We start from the raw sequence: 21,690 nt of genomic DNA on the forward strand, positions 1-21,690 counted from the left end.
TGAGAATCCTCCAAGCCAGGTCCTCAGGAGTGTGGAAGTGAGGAAATCCAGAGTCCAGAATTACTTCTGAAGAGAAAAAAGTTTACAGAGGGGGCAGATGGAGAGAAGATGCTTGGGGGAGCTCTCACCCAGTGGACTCTGAGATTCTACTGGGAATGGGGACAGGACATTAGCCTGGGGCAGTGGCCAAGGACATTCGCTGAAGATGCATCCCAGGCCTACTCAGCAGCTAGGTGACAGTCACAAAGAAGGCAGATGGTTACCTGGGTATGAGGGCTCTGGGAAGTCACACAGGTAAGAGTTAGTGGTGCTGGCTAGGGTAGGAAAAGCTCAGAAGTCAGGAGACCTAGAATGAGTCTTGTCACTAACTCATAGAGTAACTTTTGGCATGTTAATTCCCTTCTCAGAGCCTCAGTTTCCTTAGCTCTACAATGAGAGGAATGGACTAAATGGTCTTCAAGGGCTGTTTAGCTATAAGATGCTGTGTCTGTGTCTGTAAGTCCAAGTCAGTGGAAACAATATGGAGCAAGCAGACACTTGTAGGGGTCTTCAGCCCCCCAAGGCCCTGAGGAAGGGCTTCTCTGAGAAGAGATCCCGGTGGATACAGCATGAAAATTCTTTATCAGTCAGGACTCTTTCATTCATGTGAAAGAAACCCAATACAAACAGTTTACAGGAGGGAGGGAGGGACGGACAGACGGAGAGAGGGAGGGAGGGAGAGAGAATTATAGGCTCACGTAGCTGAAAAGTCCATATCACAAGGCTTCAGTTATGGTTAGATCAAGGAGCTCAAATATCAGCTACAGTCTCCCTCTTGCTTCACTCTTCCTCATCTAGACCCACTTTTTTCCCATTAGTAGCATCATTCTCAGAAGATTCCCCATGAAGTGATCATTGGCAGACCTTAGCTTATAGTCAGCAGCTTAGCAACCCCAACAGGAAAGTCCTTCTCTTTTTTAATATGGTTAGCAAAATTCCCAAGGCAGACCTTCATTGGGCTGCCCGGAGTTACATTCCCATCTCTGAGCAATAGTCCCCAGAGGATGAGAGGATTTAATTCATCAGGTCTCGGTCACATTCTTACCCCTAGAATCAGAGGTAAGATCATACCAACTCAGGGCATATGGACTAAGGATGGAGGGAGAATAGACCCCAGAGGAAAATTGGGGTGCTGTTACTTAAAAGAGCAATGAATGCTAGGAAAACAAAAATAATAGATGTTCCTAAGAAAGGGTGTTGAGAGATGCCTGGATGGCTCAGTCAGTTAAGCATCTGTGGTTAAGCATCTGCCTTCTGCTCAGGTCATGATCCCAAGGTCCTGGGATTAAGTCCCGCATTGAGCTCCTTGCTCAAATAAATAAAAAGAGAGGGCGTTGAGCTGGTATCTCTGGCAAAGAGCAAGATGAAGGCCACAGTGTGATCTGTCCCTCCCTCCTTTGGCTGCAGTGTGTGGGGTCCCCAAGTTCTCCCGAAAGCTGATGGCCAGGATCTTCAATGGACGCCCAGCCCAGAAAGGCACCACCCCCTGGATTGCCATGCTATCATACCCAAATGAGCAGCCGTTCTGTGGGGGCTCCCTTCTAGGTAAGGAGACGTGGAAAGGGCTGGGGACCCAGGATTAGGGGGCAGGGTGAAAGTGAAAGAACCCAACCCTCTTCCTGGAGACTGACCAAGATTTCTCCATTGAAATTCACTGTCCACACTAGAGGTGAGACCCAGAAGGACAGTGTGGTAGGAAGAGCCCTTAACTGGAGCTAGAAGATATATATTCCTGCTCTAGCTTGCTCCTTCAGTCAACAAACACCTTTGAAGTCCTGGTCAGTCTCGGGCACTGGGGAGGACTAAGTTGAGGAGTCAGACCCTCAAACATTGATTACAAGGCTCTCATGTGAACCTCAAAGGCAAGGTGTGCCAGGGCTATGGGACCAGGGAGAACCAGGAAACTCACCCTGGAGAAGCCAACGAAGGGAGATTCACAAAGGCCCTGAATACCGTACTTAGGAATTTAGATCTGTCCTGAAGCCTGCTGCAGATTTATAAGGATGTTCTCTCCAGGGGCAATACACATTGAAAGGAGAATCAATCCTAAAGCCAGGATTTCAGTGAGGTGGCTGTGGCAATTGTGGGGAGGGAAGTCACTAGCCTCAGAATAAGGACAGGAGACAAGGCATGGCAATAAGACAGATTCAAAAGCATGAGAAAATAGAATTGTCAGGATTTTGCAATGGAGTGAATGTGGGTGGGAGTGGGAGCAAGGGTGGGGAAGAAACGGCTGATGGCTCTTCCTGCCACGGGTTGGTCCCGATGATCAAAGGTCCATTCCAGCTCTGACATTATAGGAAAAAATGATAGCCGCCTGGAGTCCCTGGCCAGTTCCTGGTCTGATCTCATCACAAAGGAAGAAGGCCTGGACGGGTCCACATCTGCCTGGGCATCCCCCAGACTGCCAGGCCCTCCTCTCACTCACTCACCTCCCCAACCGTGGAGTCAGGCGAGGATCAGTGCTCCAGGCTAGATCAGTGCTTTTTAAACTTTAAAGTGAATAGGAGTTACTTGAGGGTCCTGTTAGAATCCCCCGATTTTACTACCGAATGCAGAATTCTCTTTCAATAGATCTGAGGTGGAGCCTGAGAGTGCATTTCTAACAAGTTCCCAGATGAGGCTGATGCTGCTGGGCCAGGGACCACAAGGCCTGAAGGGTGGCCAGTAAGCCCAGGGTCTTCTGTGGACCCATCTTGGGCTGTCCGAGGCTCACCAAGCCCGTAGGTTCAAGGGAGCCCTAAAACCCTGCTTCAGATGTTCAGTCTTGGCCTCTTGGTTAGAACAGGCAGATGAAATCAGATTTAACTCCTCATCTTCAGATTAGGGTTATATGAGTGTCTGACTTGGGGCTCTGAAACGCAATGGAAAGGGGGACCCTGAAGTGGTCTGAAGCAATGGGGGACAGGACGGGGCAGTGTAGGGCAGAACATATGTACAATTCGGTTCTCAGTATCCAGCTGGATCGTGACTGCCGCTCACTGCCTCCACCAGTCGCTCGATCCCGATTACCCAGTCCTACATGACTCAGACCGGCTCAGACCTTCTGACTTCAAAATCATCACGGGTGAGTGAGGGGCAGGCTGACTCCTAAAGCCAACATTGGTTCTGGGTATGGGGTGTGCCCACTTGCTCACTTATCAGAGCAGGACACCTGGGATGAGGAACAGGCTAGAACTGGAGTCCAAGCCCAAGGCGAATATTTTCAGGTGGCGAGACCACGAGCCGGTCACTGAAGTCGAGGCCTCCGTTTTTATAATGGTAAAATAAGAGCCCAGTCTAGATCATTCTAAAGACACTTCAGGCTTCTAGGAATCCATGGTTTCAAGGAAGTCATACCCAGACAATCCAAGCTTACCGTCTCTTCTATAAAGTCTAGACCATCAGCTGATTCAGTTTGGTTCAGCACATATTTGCCTACAGACACTACAGACCCTATGCCAGGATCTAAGAACACAATATAATTAAGACCTAGTCCCCACCCTCAAGGAACTTACAGTCTAATAAAGGAATAAAATATGAACACAGAGACCGCTAGTATAAGATAGGAAGCAGTAAGTCCTATAGGAGAGAAACAGATAAGGTGCCATGGGAATTCAAAAGAAAGAGACTTGTAACTGAAGAATCTAACTCGAGAATCAGGGAGGCTTCCTGGAGGAAGGAACACATGACCCAGGCACTGAGGTGTGATGATATGGTTTGAACATGTGGCAGGGAGCATCAGAATAAGTGTTATAAGGCAATGGGATCAGCTCAAGAAGAAAGACAGAGGTGGGGGCCTATGGGAATACTTGGCGAAGGTCAGGTAGGGTGGGACGGCCGGGAAAAGGGGAGTGAGGGGCAGCAAAAGGGTTAAAGGCTGGAAACAACCCGGATGGGACAAGGGGCAACAGGGAACAAGGTGGGACCTTACCCTCCATGCCTGCATTACCCCCGTGCCTCGTGTGCCTTCTCTCACCCAGGCAAGCCCTGGAGGCACTGGTCGGATGGGAACGAACAGCATCTTAGGGCCAAACATCTCTTCCTCCATCCCCTGTATGACCCCAACACGTTTGAGAATGACGTGGCTCTGGTGCAGCTGCTGGAGAGCCCGGTGCTGAGCGACTTTGTGATGCCCATCTGTCTGCCTGAGGTCCCGCCCCCCCCCAGGAAGGTACTCTGTCCCATGCCTGACCCCACCCCTGCAGAACAGCAGGGGCCTCCCCAGGCACCGCTGAGCCAGCTGAGCCAGCTGCCAGGGTCTGCGGGTCCCTCAGCTGCCTCCCCAAGAACAGCTAAGTCAGAGGTGGATCCGAGGCAGCACACGGTAAACAGGCAGGCTTGATCAGTACTCTCGAAGGCCTGGGTCAGTCAGGGTCCAGATGAGAAAATGGAAACCAGACGAGTCATTGCAAGCGGGAGAATTTAATCCAGGACACTGGAGGACAAGGGCCGTAAAGGGGATGCTAATGTAACGCAGGTAGTAGCCACAGGAAAAAACCACCCCTCCTTGGGCTGGGGGAAACAAAGGGGAGAGGATGGAGTCACAGGACCTAGAAGCTTGGGAAAAGGACTCAGAAGCCTGCGGAGGGGCCCCGTGCTGACGTGCTTGGGGGGAACAGCTGCGACCAGGCGCCGGGGCTGGGGCAGTGCCAACAGGAACAACAAGCCTTCCGGGAAGCGTCCTTATTCTGGGGAGCCCCCCCCCCAACAAAGCAGAACTGCCACTTCAGAGTCTCATCTGCAACATCACCAAGCAGAGCAAAGAGTAAGTTTGGAGCCGAGGGACAATAGCTTAATCACCTGCACAGTTTCAAAACCCGGTCCTGCCACTTCCCAATTGGGTGACCTCGAGGAAGGGTCTGAACCTCAAGCCCCTTACCCCGACACTGAGGATAACACCCCGTAGGGTGGTTGTGATATTTAAGTGAAATAATACGCTCAAACATATCGGCTTCCTTTTCATCTTGTTCTAAATTCAGTGGTGTTGCGTCACAGCTAACCTTCTTGTGTTCGAACAAGTGACAAAAACTGGTTGAACAGAACTGAGCCAACAGGAAAGGCACAGGTAGGGGTCTGATTTATCAGACACCGTGTGCCCACCATGTGTCAGTTGCTCTACTTTCACTAATGTATTTACTACTTATAAGAGCATTGTGTGTGTGTGTGTGTGGTGGGGGGGGGGTGTTGTAGTCCCATTTTCCAGATGAGAAAACTGAGGCCCAGCAACGTGAAGTGACTTACCCAAGTATACAGCTTGGAAGAAGCATAGCTAGGGCTGGAAGCCAGGTTGTCCCACGTAAGCCCCCATGCTGTTTTCAGTAGCTAGACTCTTTTTCACATGAAGACATGATTGCTCTCTGTCAGTGCTCAAACCATTTCCACCTTGTCCCCACACCTGCCAGCTTCACAGACTTCTAGGATATCAGAGCTGGGAGAGGTTTTAGAGGATCCCAAGTCCAGCCTCCTTTATGTTTTACGGGTAGGGAAGCAGGGGCTCAGCAGGGGAGGGTGGGCCGGGGGCTCGCCAAAGGCAGCATAGCGCATCGTGGACTAGGCTGAACTTTTACATTTTTCACAATTATTGATTGAGCACCGACTACGTGCCCACGCTACTGGAGCAGGGGATACAGCAGTGAACAGAGAGCTGAGACGGCCACCTCTGTGGAGCTTAGGTTCTGTGCTACTTGGGAATGGGGGCAAGTGAACAGCCAATCAACCAGCTAATGACTCCCAGAAATAAAAGCCCAAACCTCTGTTTCCCATGAGCTCCAGCCAGCAGTCCTCCTCCGCACCATGTCGCCTTTTCTCTGATGGGGCAAATTTAACCCTTCCTCCACAAGCAGAGAATGATGGGGCCGCAAGAGGCAACCCTCTGAAAAGCCCACAGACAGCCACTCCTCTCTCACCGTGTCTTCTTTCCTCCAGGGGACATGGTCATCGTCAGTGGCTGGGGAAAGCAGTTCTTGCAAAGGTTCCCAGAGACCCTGATGGAGGTGAAGTTCATTTTATGTCCTATAGAGAGGGATGCTTCTGCCTGCCCCACATTGGACCCTCCTGTTCCATGTTGCCCCTCAGGGATTCAGAGTCTCGGGCAGAGGGTGGGTGAGAGAGAGACTCCAGGGGCCCAGACTCACCCCCAAAGTTCACTGGGACTTTGAATCCCAATAAGCTTGGTCTGTTTGTTCTACGTGGGGCTCTAGTCTCTAAACATTGTTCAGTGTTTCTGTAGCATAGTAAAGGCTCAGGCAATGGAAATTCTTCCAGAAAACAGTGGGCTTGGACACCCCAAAAGGTGATCCATCTGTATACCATAAGGATCCACATACCGGAATAACCAAGAATGAACTAAAGAATGGCCTCTTGAGAGCTGCAGTCCTTGCAGTAATGAACTTGATGGTTGCATTTAGAAGTTCACATTTATATCATTTCATAAAAGAATACTGCACAAAAAGTAAGGAGCTATGGCTCCAAGTACTGGCTCCTACCAACTTGCTGGGTGATCTTAAACAAGTCATTTGCCTCTCTAGACCATTGTATAGTATCCCAAGCTGCAAAGTTAGGGGGAACGCTAGATGTCCCCCAAGACCTGCCTGGCTCGGACATGACTGGGGTTGGTAACTGCCATAGCTAATCTCTGCATCCTTCAACATACATTGTTGTAACATACTTTAAATTTTCGGATTTGCAGCAACCATTCATCCCTTCCTTCATTAACTCCCAGGTATTTACCTGGTGCCTCTCATGTACCAGACATTGTGCTAGCTACTAGGTATGCTGGGGGCGGGAGGTGGGGGAGAACACATCTGGTCCCCAGCCTCCTTGTGCTGATAGTCAAGTAAGAGGGACAAAAAGTAGTTACCAACATGGTAAATGTGATGAGGAAGAAGTGCAGGAAGCTCCAGCATGTATAACAGGAAATCCAACCTCGTCTTCTGGGTCCAGAAGGGCTCCCCAGAGGAAGTAACACTTGAACAATACCTGAACGATGAGTAGAGGTGAGTCAGGCACTTGGTAGTTTTCTGAGGATATGGGCTCATGACCGCCCTGCCCTGACTTTCTCTCCCCACCTGTCTGAGAAGGCCATGGCCCAGGAGGGACCTAAACGGTGAAGGTCATCAGGAGCTATACTTTTGGGTATGTGACCCATGCCGTTCTTGCTCTGGGTAAATGAGACTCGGTGTTTCCTCATGTTGTTCCAGACTTCGACCCCAACATTTACCCCCAAGCCTCAAGGGCAACACTAATCACAGTACCTTACTTTATTGCTTCAGGTAAAAATAAATAAATAAATAAATATATATATATATATCCCTGAGTGTTGACTATGTTCCAAGCTGTGTAAGTAGAAGTGGACAAAATACAGACCCAGTGTCTAGAAGCTCATACTGTAGTGGGGGAGAAAGTAAGAAAGGAAGTAAATGCCTGCTGTAAGGTGAGCAGCTGTAAACCCTACGGTACTGAACATTTTTATACAGCGCTTGTAGTTTACAAAACATCTGCTCATTCATCTCCTCTGTACCGTTCCATGTTATGAGTATGTCAAATATGGTGACTTCCCTTCTTCAAATGAGGAAGCGGTCTCAGAGGTCTGAAGGGCCGTGATTACACTCTATGTCGCAGATTCCATAGCCAGTAATTGTAGGGATGGGGGGAAAGTAGACTGACCATAAATTTTGAATACATTTCCATATTTGGAAAAATGAATGCGCTAGGCAAATATTATCTCCATTCTACAGATGAGAAAACTGAGGCCCAGAGAGGGCAAAAGACCTGTTCAAGGTCACACAGCAAGTTCATGCCTGAGACAGTTACAGAATATGGATCTTCTGACTCTTTTTAGTGTTCCTTTACCAGGAGCAGAGGGCAGTTGCTGAGACCAGGTCTAAGGTTGACTCAGGCTCATCCTGGAAGGGGACGGGGAGGAGCCAGCTCTAGGGGTGCCAGAGCAAAACAGACTCCTCAGCCAGGGGTGGGGACCAACCATGGCCTTATGTTCCAGATCGAAATCCCAGTTGTGAACCACCGCACACGCCTGGAGGCCTATGCCCCTCTGAAGAGGAAAGTGACCAGGGACATGATCTGTGCTGGGGAGAAGGAAGGTAAGTCAAGAGGAAGGAGTACAACAGGGCACCGACAGCCACGGAAGGGCTGGAGACCCTCCAGTTTGGAAGGCTGAATGGAGGAGGAGTCAGAGGAGAGGAAGGAGGAAAGTCAGGATTCCACTGGGGAATTCCACTGTGTCAGAGAAAGGAGCGCTAAGAAATTCCCGTCATTCCCTTCTCCAAGCCCAAGTTTTCCCCTATGAAAGGAGAGTTCCGAATCCGCACTTTCTGAAATCGCGGAGCTCGGAGGAGGCCCGGCAGAACCGGGCTCAGCCAGGTTTGGGTCACATGGTCTATAGCGCCCCCTCGCGTCCAATTTTATGAACTATAAGTCAGATGTAGGGGAAAAGGAAGCTCCTTTGGATTTGGGGCTAAGAAGGGGAGCGCTTTAACCTGCATCTCCCTTTCATCTAGGGGGAAGGGATGCCTGTGCAGGGGACCCTGGAGGCCCCATGGTGACCCTGGATAAGGAGAGAGGCCAGTGGTACCTGGTGGGCACCGTGTCCTGGGGCAAGGACTGTGGAAAGAAGGACCACTATGGGGTGTATTCCTACACCTACCCCAATAAGGACTGGATCCAGAGGGTCACCAGGATGAGGAATTGAATTCCATTCCTCACCCCCCCCCCCCACAGCACCTGTCCGTGGTCAGTCAGCAGCACAGGATAATTCTCTGATGCAGGATGCCCCTCCCCCTCCCCCACTTCATTCAGCCCACCCTTTACTGGCCCATAGAGGGGGCATCTCAGCCTGCTTTTCACACTCTCTAAAGGCTGAGTAGCTGAGTGATCAGAACACAAGGCTGAATCCAGGCCCTGTCGATTATTAGCTTTGTATCACTGGGCAGGTGACTACCTCTGAACCCGTTTCTTCCCCCATACTATGAAAATGGCGTACCTTACCTACCTCATAAATGTCTGATGAGGATAAAATTAATTAATATATACATAGCACTGAGCATAGTGCAGACAAAACCTAAGTGCTCAATAAACATGAATTAGCAAAAGGTCCTTGTGTTTACCAGGCAGATGAAGTTCTCTTACAAATCCCGCTGGGTCTTGGGGCTAATCCGTATGCACCCTTCCCCTCAATCTTGACCATCTTCTTCATCTGCCTGCAAAGCTTTTTTGCTACTATGCACTTTTCTCAGTCGCAATCCCTGTCCCCCATAAAAAAGCAAAAGAGAGAAAATTCTTAGTCCTAGAGCACGTCCAATAGCAACGCGGACGTGAATGTGAGCCGGACACCAAACCATGAGAGTGCCTGAGAGAAGGAGAATGGGGATGAGGGAGGGACCAAGAGCAATGGAATGGGAAGTCAGATGCCAGGTTCTAGAACTAGCTCTGCCCCCAGCTCCCATGTGACTCTATGGAAGTCCTTTCCCCTCATCTGAAAGAACCCTCCCAGGTTTGACAGTCCAGAATCCAATGAAGACATTTTTCCCTGATGACATGAATTAAAACTGAAGTAATCAAAAAGCAAAAATCACCTCAAGGTTCAGTAGGGCTTTGATGCAGACCCAATACTGCAACTGCTGCAATGCCCTCCCCACCCCCACCACATCCACCATGCCCCGGTTCCCAAGAATGTAGCCCCACAAAGTGCTAGTCTAGAGAATTTTCCTCATTCCTACGCAGAACATCTGCTCCTTCCCTTCCTGGGAACCTGAGGTTCACAAGGGTCAGTCCTGCTGGGCTAGACTCAGGCCCCTGCACTCTTCCTCCTTATGTCCACAGCTGACCTCAAGAAGCCATTCCACTGATTCCTTACCCCTGTCCCTCACCCTGAATGCCCTGGCCTTGCAAGGTCCTAAGTGTTTCCCAGGCAGAATACCTCTCCCCTCCAAGAGCCACCTCCTCTCTCAGGAAGCTTCCAGAGACCTCAACCCTTCCAAGCTCTGAGATTTAAGCCATTCAAGGGGTCAGAAGCTCCAAGTTCCTGTTTTCTGTTCTATCAAAATTGGTCTTCATGGGAAATTTCAATTCTTAGCCTGCACTACAGTTGGAGTCATTCAAGATCTCTTGCTGGGAGAAGATACTGAGGGGTGAGAACTCATGGACACTAAGCCCTAGGCTGAATGCTCAGGGACAGCAGTTCACAGCCTGTTTCTGGTTCCATAAGCAAGTCATTCTACCTCTTGGCACCCTGCAGTCTGTGCTGTAGAGGGAAAATGACCATGGGTGCCCAACTTCATCAGAGTTGTGTCAAGCAAGTTGAAGCTCTATCTCGGACACCAAAGAATGGCAATGCAAAGTTTGGGAGTTGCTCTAAGACATTCCAAAACCCCATACCTTTCCATTTCACAGCACTGCCTGGGTGCCCCCATAGGCTAGGTTGTGCTGACGGCTATGGAGAATACGAAGATGAGGGAAGCACTGTTCATGCCTTCCAGGAGCTTCTACAGGAATGACTGACACATATGCAGGTGACTGCCATGAACAGAATGAACCCTGCTAAGTGCTATCCTTGGGAGCAGCATGGAGGCAAAAGAATGGCCACTCTGGTATGAGGAGTTAGAACAGGGGACTTCAGGAAGACATCCCAGAGGAGACGATGTTGGCGCTGACCCTTGAGGAGGGTGGGCATTTCCACGGGTAAGAGAGAGGGAGGCCTTCCAGGTGGAAGGAGCCCAAGAGTAAACGTCCACTCAGGCTTTCCTGAGATTACACTCACTTCTCTCACAAAAATGACATTTACTAGGCCATTGTTCTGATTCTGGGATCAGAACTAACATCTAAATAGCCTTTCTCCTAAAAGTCAGACAACTATGGGACTTGAATAGCCTAAAGATTTATGTACAAATCCAGACTTCTGGTTGGACCCAGTTCCTCTTGTTTATTTCTCCAACTACAATTTTATCCTTATTCTGAGGAAATGTCTAAATGTGCTGTGGAACTTCAGCTTACCCTTGATCAGCAAACATCTATTAGATATATCAGCCCCCGCACTGCTGCGAATGTTCAAGAAGCCCAAACTTCTCACATGGTCATAGAAGCAGGGGCTTGGAATGTCTATTAGGACCATCTTATCTACAGATGAGAAACTCATTACCTCTAAATGTAGCCCATTCCAACTTCAGAATGTGCTGCCTCTTAGGTTGCCTCCTCCATACAACAAAAATCCACCTCCGTAAAATATAGTTTGTATATCTAAGGCTGTGATTCCAGCCATGAATGTTGTTATTAGCAATAATGATCATGCCAATTTCATTAGCAACAGAAGCTATTGTTCTTGTAAGTAACTACACATTTGTTCCAATAAACATCTGCATTGAGTCAAAGCATTCTGTTGGGCTTGTATGTTTTTCATGCACTGATGATTCTGGTAAGTTTTGTTTTCACTTATCAACATTTCTCTGACTCTGATTAGTATCACTGTACCATGAAGAGGGATGGGGGGAGATCCTGTTGTCCATACAATAGCATGACAGGTTTTTCTGGTCAGTTCTGATTAAATACCTTGTCCTATTGTTCCTATCAATTATCAAAATATCCCAGGATGCCAATCTTTCAGCATCTAAATTCCATTTCTTGATTGTCATCCTCAACCCAGAATAGAAAAAAAATTTTTTTTTTTTTTTGGATCATGTGTTTAATTGTGTGGTTCAGAAAATATGGCACCATGTCTATGAGTGTCCTGTTCTGGACTGTGGTATATACTTTTCTTTTGAGTTAATCTTTTTCCCTGATGGCAGGAATCAAAGAGTCACCACCAACAAGCAGCCTTTCGAGCAAAGATAGCTAAGATCAAGGAGGGGAAATCTATGCCAATCACATGACAGAGATGGTGGCCAATCTGGGTCTAGAATAGGCCTTGAAATCAAGAGACTTAGGTTCTAGTGCAGTATAGGTTGACTTTCTCATCCACTTAATTTCTCCATCTACTAGCTGGCAGAAAAATCTTTGCCCTGCCTCTGTCTGAGGGTTGTAGAAGCAGATGAATTAGCAGATAAGAAAGAACTTTGGAAACTAAATGTAGCTCAAATATAAAAAGTTCCATGGGAAATAATCACTGACATTTCTGAGCATTTACTATCTGAGTGAGACCACACTAATCTCTGACATAATTCTCTAATCTCTCCTCGCAAAGTACTATTATTCTCCCCATTTAAGGGTGAGAAAACTGAAACATAGTGAGGTTAAAAATGTGGCCTAACCTATAAACAGCAACACCCCAGTAGCAACAAGCGCACCTAGTGTTCAGATTTTGGCTTCTAACACTATTCTCCAATAAAAGGAACAAGTGTTCCTTAAAGAAATGGCCAATTCTAGGACTAGGATGGGAAATATACAAGATGAACCTGGAGTATCTTGTTCCAGAAAATAAGGTGATGGCACACAGTGGTGGGGGTATGCCAAATAGACACAGGAGCCAACCGGAAGAGCTCCAATGGCCAAAGCCACTTTGAGCAACAAAATAAATAGTATTGGATTATTTAACCCAAAGTATAAAATAAATATCCATGAGTACCTACTTACATGAGTAAGTTATTGAATAAATAAGTAAATGGGGGAAAATAGATACGTCTCCCATGGAGAATGCCAAATAATTTACGTAAGTAATTTGCTCTAAAAGAGATGGAGCATGACTCTCCCTCCCTTAAGTGTGGGCTGTAAATAGTGACTTCCTTCCAAAGTGTACAGTATGGAAATTGGGGGTGGATGGCAGAATAAATTTCGGGTGGAGAAACCTAACAAAAACACTACCCCAGCCAGGTGATCACAGTTAATATCAACATCAATAAATCATGTCGATAGTATGTTACCTTGATATGCCATACTGAAGATAGCACTGTACCTCTGCGTTCTTCCTCCCTTCATCCTGTAACCCCAGTCTAATCAGGAGAAATATATCAGAAAAATCCCATTTGAGAGATAGTCTACAAAATACTTGACCAATACTCCTCAGAATTGTTAAGGTCATCAAAGCTAAGGAAAGTCTGAGAAACTGTCCTAACCAAGGGAAGCCTATAATGGGCTGAATTGTATCCCTGAAAAAGATATGTTAAGTTCTCATCCTCAGGACCTCCAAATGTGACCTTATTTGGAAGTAGGGTCCTTGCAGATATAACTAGTTAAGACAAGGTCATACTGGAGTAGGGTGGGCCCTTCACCCAATATGACTGGTGACCTTGTAGGAAGAGCAGATGAGACACAGAGACAGACTCAGGAAGGAGAACACCTTGTGAGGACAGAGGCAGATGGAAGCCCCACAACAAAGGCAAGGAAGGCCAAGGGTTGCCAGCAACCACACACACTGGGAATAGGCCAGGAAGGATTCCCCTCCTCCCACCCTGCCCCACCAGGTTTCAGAGAGAGCACGGCCCCGCCAATGCTTTGAGTTCAGACCTCTAGCTTCCAGAACCATGAAACAATAGGTTTCTGTTGTTTTAAGCCATCCAGCTTGGGGTACTTTGTCATTGCAGCTCTAGGGAACTAACATGGAGACTTCACAACTAAATGGGACATGGGATCCTAGATGGCACCCTGGAACAGTCTCTGAAGACAACCTGAATAAAGATGGACTTTTGTTAAGAAAAAATTTATTGAAACCGGTTTAGTAATTATGACACTTGAACCATACTAACATAAGATGTTAATAATAGGGGAAACTGGGGAAGGGTTTATGGAAACTTTCTGTACCATCTTTACAACTTTTCTGTGAATATAAAACTATTTTAAAATTAAGTTTATATTTCAAAAATGTGACCCAAGGTCTCTCAGTCAGGAGATGGGGACACTGAGATTTGAAACCAGTTCTCGTGGGCTCTGGGACCCCAGCTCTTACTCCACTGGCTCGACACCAGTGGTTCTCAAAGTAGGCTGTACACAGGAGTCGCCAGAAATACCAGTGTCGGGGTCCTAACCCCACCTCCCCACCCCAGAGATAGAACCAGTGTGCACTAAGTCCTGAGCATTGGCAGGTGAGATTAAAATTTCCCCAGGTAACTCTAATGTGCATCCAGTTTGAGAACCACACTTCTAGGTATCCTGCCCATATGTGACCCCTGCAGAATGTGGGGAACCTCTGTTTCTCCAGCTTGGGTCTCTGACTTAGGTCAGACAGCTAGCTGGTGGGAAGCAGAGGTGAGGTAGATGCCTTGCTGCTCTAGCACACAATCCAGAACTTTCTGTGACTCTTGGCCACAAAACCATCACTAAAACATCTCTGCATGAGTGTTTTCTTGGAAGAATAGTCTTTTTCACTTTGCACTCGTAAACTGAAGAAGGGGAAAGCATTCTAGGCATGGGGGAATAGCAAAGGAGAAAACAAGGTTATGAAAGGGCGGTGGGTGTTTGGGAGAAACTGAGTGACTGGTGTCCCCGGAGAGCCAGAAAAATTGGGAGAAAAGAGAACACCATCAGGAAAATCTGAAGTGCAGAACTTAGATGCTCAACTTGGTTTCAGGAACAGGCAGACATTTGAGTTTTTTGAACCAAGGAGAGATGTGATCACTTGACCTTTCAAATGACGCCTTAATGCAGAGAAGAAACTAAGGGAGAAGACAGTGAGGGCAGGGCACTCAACATGACTTCCAGACATCAGGCAAGGGACCTGAATGAGGACAGGCCTGTGGGGAGGACAGGAATCTGCTTTTCAGAGCTCTGGGAATCTAGGGCTGAGCCTCAAGGACACTGTTAAGAGACTCCCAGCTTCTGTTAACACTTCAAGGTGAATTAGCAGAGACGCAGAGAGAAAACAGGGCATGGTCCCAAACCCAAGGGCGGTAATGGTTTTCCAGGCCCCTGATCTTTCTGTGGACTGCAGGCATCCACGCTTATCTCCAGAAAGGAAGCCATGGGGTTCCATGAATTTGAGGGAAGGACACAAACAGGGCTTTTGTAACAATCTCCAGCATCTGGTGTATGTTGGTCTATTTTTGACGAAGTTAAGAAAAATCATTTGGAGGCAGAAACCCAGGCTCAATTCCCAGCAATGAGCTTCTGATGACAGAAAAAAGAGCCAGGACCCTTTCGACACCTAGGTAGATCACAAAGGCTCCAAGGGAGTCCCCTCTGAGGAATGGGGTGTTAGGACAAGATAGTTTTATGACAAGGAGAAGGCGTGTCAAACCCGGATGGCGCCCAGGGGAAGCATGCTGAATGAACAAATCAGCATGGGTGGGAACACATCGCCCCCACCAACATCTGCCAGTCCCAGGGGAGGCCTCTGCAAATTTACAGGTTATGACCCCAATCCATACCACAGGCCGGAAGCAGACAGACCAAGCCCTGGGAATCTGGGAGGCACAGTGTAGATGTGGTCCAGGCCCAAGATGCTGACCTATTTTGAAAGAGAAGACCTTCATCTTCCCTAGAGCTGTTTATCCTGTGACATTATTCCATCTTGCCCATTTCCTGACACTATCTTGGCTCATTTATCCATGCCCATTGAAATGCTCACTCGTGGTCCGGGTCTGCCAACAGGATCCAAGACAACAGAATTCTTCATTTAAACAACTCCGACAACATCTCCCTTTGATCTGAGTTTGCGTGTCCAGAGCCCAAATCCATACTGGCAGTCTAAGCCTCCCACAGAGCCTTTTAATTTTAGCGCATTTTAAAATTATGAAATACTTCAAACACACTACGAAAAACAGAAACAAAAACCCATGCCCTTGATGAAATGACATTTTCTGGGCAAGGGAGAGGGGCAGGACTCCCAGCCCGGGAGCGAGCTGATGCCATGACAGGGAAGGTGCTTTGGGCCAGTGGAAAGAGCTCTGAACCTTGACCCTGAAGACCTGGCTTCCAGTCCAAGCCCTGCTGCTCGATGGCTCTGGGAGCTCAAACACATCGTGTTCTCTGTGCCTCAGCTTCCACAGCCCCTTGTAAGCTGCTCCTTCTTTTTAACCTCTCCACATGGAGAGCCCCAGGCTCAGTTCTTGGCCTCTTTTCTATCTACCCTCACTCCCCGAGACATCTCAGCTAATCTCATGACATTTAATAACATCTAAATGTGATCACGCTCCAATTTATCTCTAGCTTGGGCCTTTCCTCTGAGCTGCCTTCATGAACATTCCACTGCCACCTTGCATTTCTCACATTTAAGGCCTCACATTAAATTGTCTAACAGAATGCCTACGATGCATCTCATACTTCACATGTCCAAAACCCAGCTCCTGACATTGCCCCCAGATCTATTCTTCACACAGCCTTCCTCATCTCTGCAAGGGGTAGCTCTATTCTTCCAGATGCCCAGGCCAAAAACCTTGGGACCTCTTTGGTCCCTCTTTCTTTTAGACCCCATGTCTAAGACATTAGCAAATCCTCTCAGGTCTACCTTCAACTCATACCCAGACCCAATCTCAGTTGCCACCACATTGGATAGGGCCACTATCACCTCTTTCCTGGATTCCTTCAGGAGCCTCCCAGCTAAACTTTCCTCTTTCATTCTTGCTTCTCTCTGGTCTATTCTCAACGTGGTAATGGCACATTGGATGGCATCACTCCACTGCTCAAACCCTCCAGTGACTTCTTGTCTTATTCAGATGAAAAACCAATGTCCTAACCATAACTGATGACTTATATGCTCTGGCCCCCATTACCACTCTGGCCTTTGTGATCCCTTAGTCATGACTACTAAGCCTGAACTGCACCCTGGCCTCACTGGGCTCCTCACAGCTGAACATTCCAGGCTGCTCCTACCTCAGGCCCTTGGCACATGCCATTCCCCTTCCTCAGTTCTTTCACTGTTTTTTAAATGTCCATTTCTTAGTGAGACCTTCCCTAGTTACCCAATCTAAAATTACACCTGCAGCCCTTGCTCTTCTATCTCCCTTGCCTACTTTATTCTTCTCCGTAGTACTGAACGCCCTCTAATATATCACACATCTTACCTAGACTGTTTAGTGTCTGGTTCCTTTATTATCCACAAGGTAAACTATTTAGTCACTTTGCTTTCCCCCTACATGAAGTGCCTAGAACAATGCCTGATGTATAATATGTACCCAATAAACATTTGTTGAATGAATGAATCTTGGAAATAGGGAAAATCTTATTATGTCCTCAAAATAGTACTACAACCCTATTAAGACAGAAAGAAGATTTACTGAGCTTATTTTAGAACTGAGGGGATAAGATACAGATGGAAATTCCATCGCTGCCACACAAGTCTGTATATAAGGCAGAACCTCTCAAGGTAACTGCCTTTCAGAATGTGAATATCACTACAGATAGATCTAGTTAGAACAAGAGGTCTACAAGTTTGCTTCCAGAAAGGAAAGGAAAAAAAGATCAAACTCCAAGCCCACGTAGGCAGACTGAAGTACGAAACTAGGTGACCTGCTGGGCGGGTCAGCATCAGGCACCACCCCAAATGAATGAGGACAAATAAGGCTAAGCGGCCAGTTTATGAGCAAGGTCAAGACTAGCAGGGACCCCACTGATGGATCACCTCCCCTCTTTGCTTTACGAATGAGGAAATGGAGACCCAGGAGAGGAGAAAGATGAAGTCATCCAAGGTCAGCAGCCGAGATGCCCAGCTAACATCTAACCCAGAGCTGGGACCCATGTTGCCCAAACTCCAGGCAAATTAGCTTTCTGTAGCACAACCCCCACCCCCAGCTACCCTCACAAGCTGCGTCACAAAATAGCCACACAACGGGCAGATTTCATTTCCCTGACGCATGTGGCAGTACCCACATGGGGCCAAAAATGATTCCAGAGGAACTTCCTTAGCGGGGAGTCCTACATAGAGAACCAGAATGGGACTTGGAATCCAGCTAAATTCCTTCTGGGGTATTTCAGCCAGTGGGAATGGAGCCCAGAAATCACTGGTGTTTTCTGTTTGGGGTGATTTTTACATAGCTATCTTTATAGCTAGCTATCTTTGAAGAATGAAGAGTGGCTGGCTACCATGCAACTGGAAAAATGAAGTCACTGCTTTGAAATAAATTTGAGGGGAAGAAAAGAAATGACTCTACATATATTAAGATAAACATAAACCACGTATCAGCCACGGGCTGGGAACTTAACCCTTACCTTCCCCCCACCTTTTTTTTTTTCCCTAAAGCATTTACCAACAAAGCTGCAATCACAAAGAGAAAGAGGCCCTCAGGACTCGAAGGAGAGGCTACCAGCTGAAAAGGAAAGGGGAAGAAGGAAGAAAATGGCCATATGTTCTGTATCACACAATGTTACAAACAGTGCATCATTTCTTTCTTACCAAAGTCTGACGAGGCACAAGTATTATTCCCATTTTGATGAGAAGGAAAATGGGGCTCAAAGAGTTTAAGTGATTTGCCTAAGGCCATAGAGCTCATAAGAACCAGGACTCAGGGTTTTCTTTTTTTTTTTAATTGAAAAGAATAATTTATTAGTAAACCATATATGAATTTCAAATGCATGCAAACTAAATGAAGTATCCCTATATGTAACATACTATAATAAAAGCAAAGGGATTTTAAACACAACATTCAGAATATGTCATTCTTTTTTTTAATTATGTTATGTTAGTCACCACACAGTACATCATTAGTTTTTGATGTAGTGTTCCATGATTCATTGTTTGCATATAACACCCTGTTCTGTTTTCAACTTTTTGAGGAACCTCCATACTGTTTTCCAGAGGGGTTGCACCAGCTTGCATTCCCACCAACAGTGTAGGAGGGTTCCCCTTTCTCTGCATCCTGCCAACATCTGTTGTTTCCTGACTTGTTAATTTTAGCCATTCTGACTGGTGTGAGGTGGTATCTCATTGAGGTTTTGATTTGGATTTGCCTGATGTCGAGTGATGTTGAGCACTTTTTCATGTCTGTTGGCCATTTGGATGTCTTCTTTGGAAAAATGTCTGTTCATGTCTTCTGCCCATTTCTTGATTGGATCATTTGTTCTTTGGGTGTTGAGTTTGATAAATTCTTTATAGATTTTGGATACTAGCCCCTTATCTGATATGTCATTTGCAAATATCTTCTCCCATTCTGTCAGTTGTCTTTCGGTTTTGTTGACTGTTTCTTTTGCTGTGCAAAAGCTTTTGATCTTGATGAGGTCCCAATAGTTCATTTTTTTTTAAAGATTTTATTTATTTATTTGAGAGAAAGAATGAGAGAGAGAGAGAGAGCACATGAGAGGGGAGAGGGTCAGAGGGAGAAGCAGACTCCCTGCTGAGCAGGGAGCCCGATGCGGGACTCGATCCCGGGACTTCAGGATCATGACCTGAGCCAAAGGCAGTGGCTTAACCAACTGAGCCACCCAGGCGCCCCAATAGTTCATTTTTGCCCTTGCTTCCCTTGACTTTGGCAATGTTTCTAGGAAGAAGTTGCTGCAGCTGAGGTCGAAGAGGTTGCCGCCTGTGTTTTCCTTCAGGATTTTGATGGACTCTTGTCTCACATTTAGGTCTTTCAACCATTTGGAGTCTATTTTTGTATGTGGTGTAAGGAAATGGTCCAGTTTCATTCTTCTGCAGGTGGCTGTCCAATTTTCCCAACACCATTTGTTGAAGAGACTGTCTTTTTGCCATTGGACATTCTTTCCTGCTTTGTCAAAGATGAGTTGACCATAGAGTTGAGGGTCCATTTCTGGGCTCTCTCTTCTGTTCCATTGATCTACATGTCTGTTTTTGTGCCAGTACCATACTGTCTTGATGATGACAGCTTTGTAATAGAGCTTGAAGTCCGGAATTGTGATGCCACCAGCTTTGCTTTGCTTTTTCAACATTCCTCTGGCTATTCAGGGTCTTTTCTGGTTCCATACAAAGTTTAGGATTATTTGTTCCATTTCTTTGAAAGAAGTGGATGGTATTTTGATGGGGATTGCATTGAATGTGTAGATTGCTCTAGGTAGCACTGACATCTTCACAATGTTTGTTCTTCCAATCCATGAGCATGGAACATTTTTCCATTTCTTTGTGTCTTCCTCAATTTCTTTCATGAGTATTTTATAGTTTTCTGAGTACAGATTCTTTGCCTCTTTGGTTAGATTTATTCCTAGGTATCTTATGGTTTTGGGTGCAATTGTAAATGGGATCGACTCCTTGATTTCTCTTTCTTCTGTCTTGTTGGTGTATAGGAATGCCACTGGTTTCTGTGCATTGATTTTATATCCTGCCACTTTACTGAATTCCTGTATGAGTTCTAGCAGTTTTAGGGTGGAGTCTTTTGGGTTTTCCACATAAAGTATCATATCATCTGCAAAGAGTGAGAGTTTGACTACTTCTTTGCCAATTTGGATACGTTTTATTTCTTTTTGTTGTCTGATTGCTCTGGCTAGGACTTCTAATCTTATGTTGAATAGCAGTGGTGATAGTGGACACCCCACTCAGGGTTTCTTAACCCTGAATTATATCATCTTCCCTGACTCTGTGCTATATAATGCTGGTCAAGTTTCCTACTCTCTCTAGGCTTCCATTCCTTACCCGTGACATAAAGGCCCCAGATCGAATCTGTCTCATAGCTCTGCTGGTCTCTGGACTCACTATGTTGGAAATTGTCCTGAGTTGGTGATTTTCTTGGTTCTCAGGTCTCCTGACCCCCAGGAAGCATTCTCCCATGGGGCTGGCCCTGTCCCAATGAGCCTGAGGGAAGTGATCAAGGCTGCACTCCCTCCTGACCCCACACGGAGGACTTCAGTTTCTGGAACCACAAGTCAGGGCCTGTAGGTCTGCTCCTGGCTTGCACATCAAGACCAGCACCCAGAAGCTCCAATGGGAGAGGCCTGGGATCCTGAAATGTCTCCAAGAAGTTTACTTATAACGCCTAGGGTACATCTAACAAGTTCATCTTGTGGCATGGGGCAATCAATATGTGCAAAGGAAGAACTGTCCCAGAGAAGTCTTTGCCAAGATGAGGGTCAGGCCAGTGAGTAAACCTAGAAACCGCCCCGCCTCTCAGCTGTAACAAGTGTAAGAACAATACGGGAGACAGAGGAGCCCTCCAAAGATTGCAGACACCTTCCTATAGCAGAGGAAGAGGCTTCATGCTTTAAGAAAGAGGTCTGAACAGAAGTTAGGTGAGGGTTGGACTCCTTGCTCTGCCATTAGCTGGCAACGGGACCCGAGGTAAGTCACTTACACACTATGGTCACATTCCAGGGGGGAGTATAGCCATACGCAATTATAACAAAATTTGATAAACATCTGGCAAGGGTGGCAGAGCTCAATAATGGAGATTCTCAGAGCAGGACAAAGCCATTATAGCAGGGAACAAGAGGGAACCAGGAGTTTTGAGGGAGAGTCAAGTCCCCAGGGCAAGAAGTAGGGAGTAAGAGGGAAGCTGAGTCCTAGCCCTAGAGAATCCAAGGCAGGTCATCAAGGATGACCTTGAGGCTCATTACAACAAGACTAGGTGCAAAAGGAAGCCTGTTCCTCAGTTAAAAGGATTATACCAAGCAGCACAGGTGGATCACCCGGAAGTCTTCTTCTAATTCAAGTGCTCAGACCTCATACCCAGAAGTTCTGATTCTGTTGGTCTGAGGTGGAGGCTGGGCACTGATATTTCTTCAAAAGCTCCCCAGGATTTCTAAATCTCAGCCGGGGCTGAGAACTTCTGCAATAAGCAGAGATCTCTGAGAGACAGAACCTGCCCCCTTAGTGCCCACTGGATCCCAGCACCCAAATCAGGGCTTGCCAGA

The 21,690-nt window shown here is 46.9% G+C and overlaps 1 protein-coding gene across 1 annotated transcript in view; it reads left to right on the forward strand.

Moving 5' to 3' along the window:
• The window catches only part of MASP1 (MBL associated serine protease 1), a 53,623-nt gene extending 44,895 nt beyond the window's left edge, over window positions 1–8,728 (forward strand). Inside the window, exons 10-16 of the mRNA XM_028101050.2 lie at window positions 1,447–1,584; window positions 2,993–3,106; window positions 4,002–4,171; window positions 4,718–4,733; window positions 5,947–6,014; window positions 8,021–8,120; window positions 8,538–8,728. Of these exons, the coding sequence (XP_027956851.2) occupies window positions 1,447–1,584; window positions 2,993–3,106; window positions 4,002–4,171; window positions 4,718–4,733; window positions 5,947–6,014; window positions 8,021–8,120; window positions 8,538–8,728 (797 nt within the window). The remainder of the gene's footprint in view (window positions 1–1,446; window positions 1,585–2,992; window positions 3,107–4,001; window positions 4,172–4,717; window positions 4,734–5,946; window positions 6,015–8,020; window positions 8,121–8,537) is intronic.
• Window positions 8,729–21,690: the final 12,962 nt, after the last annotated feature.

This window comes from Eumetopias jubatus, unplaced genomic scaffold (assembly GCF_037043125.1).
Source record: "Eumetopias jubatus isolate StellerSeaLion01/CBP00866 unplaced genomic scaffold, mEumJub1_p1.0 scaffold_1, whole genome shotgun sequence".
NCBI lineage: Eukaryota > Metazoa > Chordata > Mammalia > Carnivora > Otariidae > Eumetopias > Eumetopias jubatus.